At 45.7% G+C, this 6,988-nt stretch overlaps 1 protein-coding gene across 1 annotated transcript; it reads right to left on the bottom strand.

The window, feature by feature from the left end:
• Positions 1 to 1,680: 1,680 nt before the first annotated feature.
• On the bottom strand, positions 1,681 to 6,553 carry mrpl22 (mitochondrial ribosomal protein L22). Its single transcript, XM_080521343.1, has 7 exons — positions 6,278 to 6,553; positions 6,137 to 6,179; positions 5,080 to 5,212; positions 3,912 to 3,977; positions 3,700 to 3,777; positions 3,461 to 3,530; positions 1,681 to 2,160 (listed from the first exon to the last, which is right to left on the bottom strand). The coding sequence occupies exons 1-7, from the start codon at positions 6,300 to 6,302 to the stop codon at positions 1,952 to 1,954; spliced, it is 624 nt and encodes a 207-aa protein (XP_080377469.1). The 5' UTR covers positions 6,303 to 6,553; the 3' UTR covers positions 1,681 to 1,951.
• Between the last annotated feature and the right edge of the window lie 435 nt (positions 6,554 to 6,988).

The following is a 6,988-nucleotide window of genomic DNA, read 5'->3' as shown; positions in this document are numbered from 1 at the left end:
CACATTCTAACACGTTCTAACAACACATTCTAATACCTTCTAACAACACATTCTAACACGTTCTAACAACACATTCTAATACCTTCTAACAATACGTTCTAACACGTTCTAACAATACGTTCTAATGACACGTTCTAACAACACGTTCTAATGACACGTTCTAACAACACGTTCTAACGACACGTTCTAACGACACGTTCTAACACGTTCTAACAACACATTCTAATGACACGTTCTAACAACACGTTCTAACGACACGTTCTAACAATACGTTCTAATGACACGTTCTAACATGTTCTAACAAAACGTTCTAACAACACATTCTAATACGTTCTAACAACACGTTCTAATGACACGTTCTAACATGTTCTAATGACACGTTCTAACACGTTCTAACAATACGTTCTAACACGTTCTAACGACACGTTCTAACAACACGTTCTAACATGTTCTAATGACACGTTCTAACATGTTCTAACACGTTCTAACATGTTCTAATGACACGTTATAACATGTTCTAACAATACATTCTAACAACACGTTCTAACATGTTCTAACAACACGTTCTAACATGTTCTAATGACACGTTCTAACGACATGTTCTAACAACATGTTCTAACGACATGTTCTAACAACATGTTCTAACATGTTCTAACAACACGTTCTAATGACACATTCTAACATGTTCTAACAATACATTCTAACAACATGTTCTAACGACACGTTCTAACAATACGTTCTAACAACACGTTCTAACACGTTCCAACAACACATTCTAACACGTTCTAGCAATACGTTCTAATGACATGTTCTAACATGTTCTAATGACACGTTCTGACACGTTCTAACATGTTCTAACAATACGTTCCAACAACACGTTCTAATGACACGTTCTAACAACACATTCTAACACGTTCTAACAACACATTCTAATACGTTCTAACAACACATTCTAACACCACATTCTAACATGTTCTAACAACACGTTCTAATGACACGTTCTAACATGTTCCAACGACACGTTCTAACGACATGTTCTAACAATACGTTCTAACAACACGTTCTAATGACACATTCTAACATGTTCTAACGACACGTTCTAACAATACGTTCTAACAAGTTCTAACAAAACGTTCTAACAACACATTCTAACACGTTCTAACAACACATTCTAATACCTTCTAACAACACGTTCTAACACGTTCTAACAATACGTTCTAATGACATGTTCTAACATGTTCTAACGACATGTTCTAACAATACGTTCTAACAACACGTTCTAATGACACGTTCTAACATGTTCTGACACGTTCTAACGATGTTCTACCAATACGTTCTAACATGTTCTAATGACACGTTCTAACATGTTCTAATGACACATTCCAACATGTTCTGACACATTCTAACACGTTCTAACAACACGTTCTAACAATACATTCCAACACACACACACACACACACACACACACACACACACACACACACACACACACACACACACACACACACACACACACACACACACACACACACACACACACACACACACACACACACACAATAATTCCATGTTCATCAGTTTGATTTTTTTGTTGATTCTATTTTACCTTCAGACGTGACACGTGAACATTTGAGTGACATGATGACCAGCAGGTGCAACTTTAGAAAAAGAAGCCAAACTCACATGTTTTACCTTTATTCCTCTAAACTCTAATAAACAGGAACTAAACTGTACTTTCCCTTCAGAGGAGTTGATAATGATAATAATGATAATGTTTATTCCTCCAGCAGAGGGTGTGTGGCGCCACAGTGCCCCCTGGTGGCGACGCACAGCATTACAACGTGTTGATCCAGTAGTTTCCTGTCAAACTGTCCAGTCAGACCAGCGGTGAGCCTCGTGTCCAGGAGTTACGGTAAAGCCGCATGGGGACGATCACTGACGTCCGTCCCGTCACAGGCTGTGGACGACGGTCCGTCTCCTGAGGGTCTGGACGTAGTCCCGGGCCTGGTCCAGGCTGGTCCTCGGGTCCAGGTCTGGCGGAGCGCCCTCCACCAGCTGCACGAAGTAGTTGCAGTAAACCCGGTCCATGATGCCAAACATGCCGCGGCCGTGGAACCGGATCCTCTTCAGGTACTGGCCTTTCCCCGTGAAGGACTGAGCTGAGGGACCGGGAGAGACTGTGATAAGGCTGTGATAAGGCTGTGATAAGGCTGTGATAAGGCTGCGACAAGGCTGTAATAAGGCTGTGATAAGGCTGCGACAAGGCTGCGATAAGGCTGTAATAAGGCTGTGATAAGGCTGTAATAAGGCTGTGATAAGGCTGTAATAAGGCTGTGATAAGGCTGTAATAAGGCTGTAATAAGGCTGTGATAAGGCTGCGACAAGGCTGCGATAAGGCTGTAATAAGGCTGTGATAAGGCTGTAATAAGGCTGCGATAAGGCTGCGATAAGGCTGTGATAAGGCTGTGATAAGGCTGTGATAAGGCTGCGACAAGGCTGTAATAAGGCTGTGATAAGGCTGCGACAAGGCTGCGACAAGGCTGTAATAAGGCTGTGATAAGGCTGTAATAAGGCTGTGATAAGGCTGTAATAAGGCTGTGATAAGGCTGCGACAAGGCTGCGACAAGGCTGTAATAAGGCTGTGATAAGGCTGTAATAAGGCTGTGATAAGGCTGTGATAAGGCTGTGATAAGGCTGCGATAAGGCTGCGATAAGGCTGCAATAAGGCTGTAATAAGGCTGTGATAAGGCTGTAATAAGGCTGTGATAAGGCTGTGATAAGGCTGTGATAAGGCTGTGATAAGGCTGTGATAAGGCTGTGATAAGGCTGTGATAAGGCTGTGATAAGGCTGTAATAAGGCTGTAATAAGGCTGTAATAAGGTTGTGATAAGGCTGTAATAAGGCTGTGATAAGGCTGTGATAAGGCTGTAATAAGGTTGTGATAAGGCTGTGATAAGGCTGTAATAAGGCTGTAATAAGGCTGTGATAAGGCTGTGATAAGGCTGTGATAAGGCTGTGATAAGGCTGTAATAAGGCTGTAATAAGGTTGTGATAAGGCTGTAATAAGGCTGTAATAAGGTTGTGATAAGGCTGTAATAAGGCTGTAATAAGGCTGTGATAAGGCTGTAATAAGGCTGTGATAAGGCTGTGATAAGGCTGTGATAAGGCTGTGATAAGGCTGTAATAACCCTGGACTCCGTCTGCCTGCTAAAGGTCACGGTTTCCTCACGTTCTCTGATGGAACGTCACCACGGAACCACCAGGGAACCCCACGGCCTTCTGGGAAGGGACGGCTTTGGCCTTTTGACTCCCAGAGGAAGGGCGACGCCCCCTGACCCGTCATGGCCGACCCTCACAGACGCCGTGACAAAGGTCGGCCTGTGGCACCGCGGTAACCGCGGTAACCGCGGAGCTGACAAAACGCCGAGGCTGTGGAAACACGGCGAGCTGCACACGTACCTACGTACAGGTTGGACCGGAACTCCACGTTGTGGTTCTTCACCGCCAAGTCCTGAGCCTCCAGCAGAACCTGCAAGCAGAGCAGACCTGAGACCAGCTGGACCTCCAGACCTGGATCTCCAGACCTGAGACCAGCTGGACCTCCAGACCTGGACCTCCAGACCTGAGACCAGCTGGACCTCCAGACCTGAGACCAGCTGGACCTCCAGACCTGGACCTCCAACAGCGCAGCTCCAAACCTCTTTCATGATCTTCGCTCCTTTCTTGTTGTTGAACTCCAACTGGGCGACGGCCTGGTCGATACTCAACCCTCTGATCTGAGGAGGAGGAGGAGGAGGAGGAGGAGGAGGAGGAGGAGGAGGAAGAGGAGCAGGATTAGACCAGAGTGTGAAGCCGGTCCTGGAGGTTCTGGACCAGGAGGTTCTGGACCAGGAGGAGGTTCTGGACTCACCAGTCTCGCCAGGTACCACATCTTGTCCTTGCTGTACTTGATCTGCCTCCTGCTGTGGAACACCTCCTGCAGAGAACAAGACGGAACCACGTCACTGAGGAGAACCACTGAGGAGAAGCATGTCACTGAGGAGAACCACTGAGGAGAAGCATGTCACTGAGGAGAACCACTGAGGAGAACCACGTCACTGAGGAGAACCACTGAGGAGAAGCATGTCACTGAGGAGAACCACTGAGGAGAACCACGTCACTGAGGAGAACCACTGAGGAGAACCACTGGAGAACCACGTCACTGAAGAGAACCATGTCACTGAGGAGAACCACTGAGGAGAACCATGTCACTGAGGAGAACCACTGAGGAGAACCATGTCACTGAGGAGAACCACTGAGGAGAACCACTGGAGAACCACTGGAGAACCATGTCACTGAGGAGAACCACTGAGGAGAACCATGTCACTGAGGAGAACCACTGAAGAGAACCATGTCACTGAGGAGAACAACTGAGGAGAACCATGTCACTGAGGAGAACCACTGAGGAGAACCACTGGAGAACCATGTCACTGAGGAGAACCACTGAGGAGAACCACTGGAGAACCACGTCACTGAGGAGAACCACATGTTGTAGAACAGTCAGTTCCATCACCACATTAATATGTTCCTGATCCACATTTTAATATTTGACGGTTCATCAGTGGAGCTCAGAGGCTTTTTCTGTCTTCCTCTAACAACCAATCAGCTTCCAGCAACTGTCACCATGGCAACGGCTGGTGTAGATGGTGTAGATGGTGATGGTGTAGCTGGTGAGGAGCTCCACCCTGACACCACCTGGTGAGGAGCTAGCTCCACCCTGACGAGGAGCTAGCTCCACCCTGACACCACCTGGTGAGGAGCTAGCTCCACCCTGACGAGGAGCTAGCTCCACCCTGACACCACCTCCACCCTGACACCACCTGGTGAGGAGCTAGCTCCACCCTGACACCACCTCCACCCTGACACCACCTGGTGAGGAGCTAGCTCCACCCTGACACCACCTGGAGAGGAGCTAGCTCCACCCTGACACCACCTGGTGAGGAGCTAGCTCCACCCTGACACCACCTCCACCCTGACACCACCTGGTGAGGAGCTAGCTCCACCCTGACACCACCTCCACCCTGGCAGAACCAACTCACTGCAGGTCTCGGGGCTTCAGCCGGCGTCTGAGGAGGAAACATGGCGAGGTTCTTCTTCTCCCACCTCTTGGCCTGCAGGGCGGCGCCGGCGTGGAGCCAGGAGAGCTGCTGGGGGGGGGCGGGGGCCGCTAACCTGTGGGGGGGTGGAGGTTACACACTTTAAACTCTGCGTTACACAAACAATTATGTTTTGTCAATGATTATTTACCCAAATGGACATTACAACTCCTCCTTCACTGTTACTGTGTAGTTAGTCTATTTTATACCCACACTTTGTCACTTTACTGTTTATATGATTATATGGTGGATATATTTTTAAATTGTTATTTTTAATATATTGTTACATGTCTTTTTGCACTGTGGGTCCGAGACGTCATGCATATTAGCACACTGGACAATAAAGCTGACTTTGACTTTGACTTTGAATTAAACCGTCAGCAACTCAAACGAAGGACGTTTAAAACACATAAGACTAAATAAGTGAGATTCTTTTGATTGTGCTTTAATGATTCTTATAAGTAGATAAATTTAAAATATATGTTGATTTATATTCCTAAAGACTGAAACAAAATGAGATCCTGTAAATGAAACAGGTTTTTAATGAAACGGGTGAAAATAAAACTAATATCCTTCCACTAATAAATAAAGCTGCAAAGTGACACACATGAGAAATAACACAGATCAGACAATAATAATCCTTTGACCAATGTTGTGCATGAATAACATTACAATGTTCCGTGAGTACAGAAATAAGCCCATTTAGATGGATATAATGTGCATTAAATCATATAACCTGCCAATGGCTTTAGTTTATATGTATAAATAAAGAGGTTTTAGAAGAGAAAAAACACACACACAAAAGAAGTACTGAGCCTCGAGTCAGAGTTAAACCATAACATTACTATTACGAGCCATGTTGTTAATAATATTCACATTATTATCAGTTTTGTCTAGTTTGTCCTCCGTCGCGGCCGGTAGCTCAGATGCTAACAGTTATCTCCGAGGCTAGCAGTTAGCTCCGAGGCTAGCAGTTAGCTCCGAGGCTAACAGAGCTCACCTGCAGTGGAACAGTCCAGGTAAACTCCGCAGAACAGCAACACCTGGACACAAGAACGCATTTCAAAACGTCTGAACCGAACAGACCCGCACGGGTCTAATATTGCTGCGTTCGGGAGAAAAGTAAATGTTTGTGTCTCACCGCGTCCTGCCAAGGAGGCCGCCATGTTGCTCTGGCTCTTCTTCTTCTTCGTTGGTGTTTTATGGCAGTTCCTACCTATTGTAGGAGCGTCACCGCCACCTACTGGCTGGAGGTGGAACGAGCTCAGGCACTTTCAGTCCGGAGTGTGTCCTACATTGTTCCTTTAATGTTTTTCTCTCCTGCTCATGTTTTCCGTTCCTCATGACGAAACATCCACATTTATCATCTTTATGTTTTCTTATTATTAATTGTCCCATTTAATCCAGAACGTCCACTCCTTTATCTGTCATCCTCGTCTCTTGCTTCCCTCCTGCTGCCAAACCTGCTTCTGGAAACGATCTGGAAACGATCTGGAAAGTTCTGGAAATGATCTGGAAACGATCTGGAAAGTTCTGGAAATGATCTGGAAAGTTCTGGAAACGATCTGGAAAGTTCTGTAAATGATCTGGAAACGATCTGGAAAGTTCTGGAAACAATCTGGAAACGATCTGGAAAGTTCTGGAAACAATCTGGAAACGATCTGGAAAGTTCTGGAAACGATCTGGAAACATTCTGTAAACGATCTGTAAAGTTCTGTAAATGATCTGGAAACGATCTGGAAAGTTCTGGAAACAATCTGGAAACGATCTGGAAAGTTCTGGAAACGATCTGGAAACAATCTGGAGAGTTCTGGAAACGATCTGGAAACGATCTGGAAACGATCTGGAAAGT

This window comes from Blennius ocellaris (assembly GCF_963422515.1).
Source record: "Blennius ocellaris genome assembly, contig: SCAFFOLD_290, whole genome shotgun sequence".
In the NCBI taxonomy this organism is placed as follows: domain Eukaryota; kingdom Metazoa; phylum Chordata; class Actinopteri; order Blenniiformes; family Blenniidae; genus Blennius; species Blennius ocellaris.
Note: the sequence above shows the minus strand (reverse complement) of the source record. Positions and strands in the feature narration are given on the sequence as shown.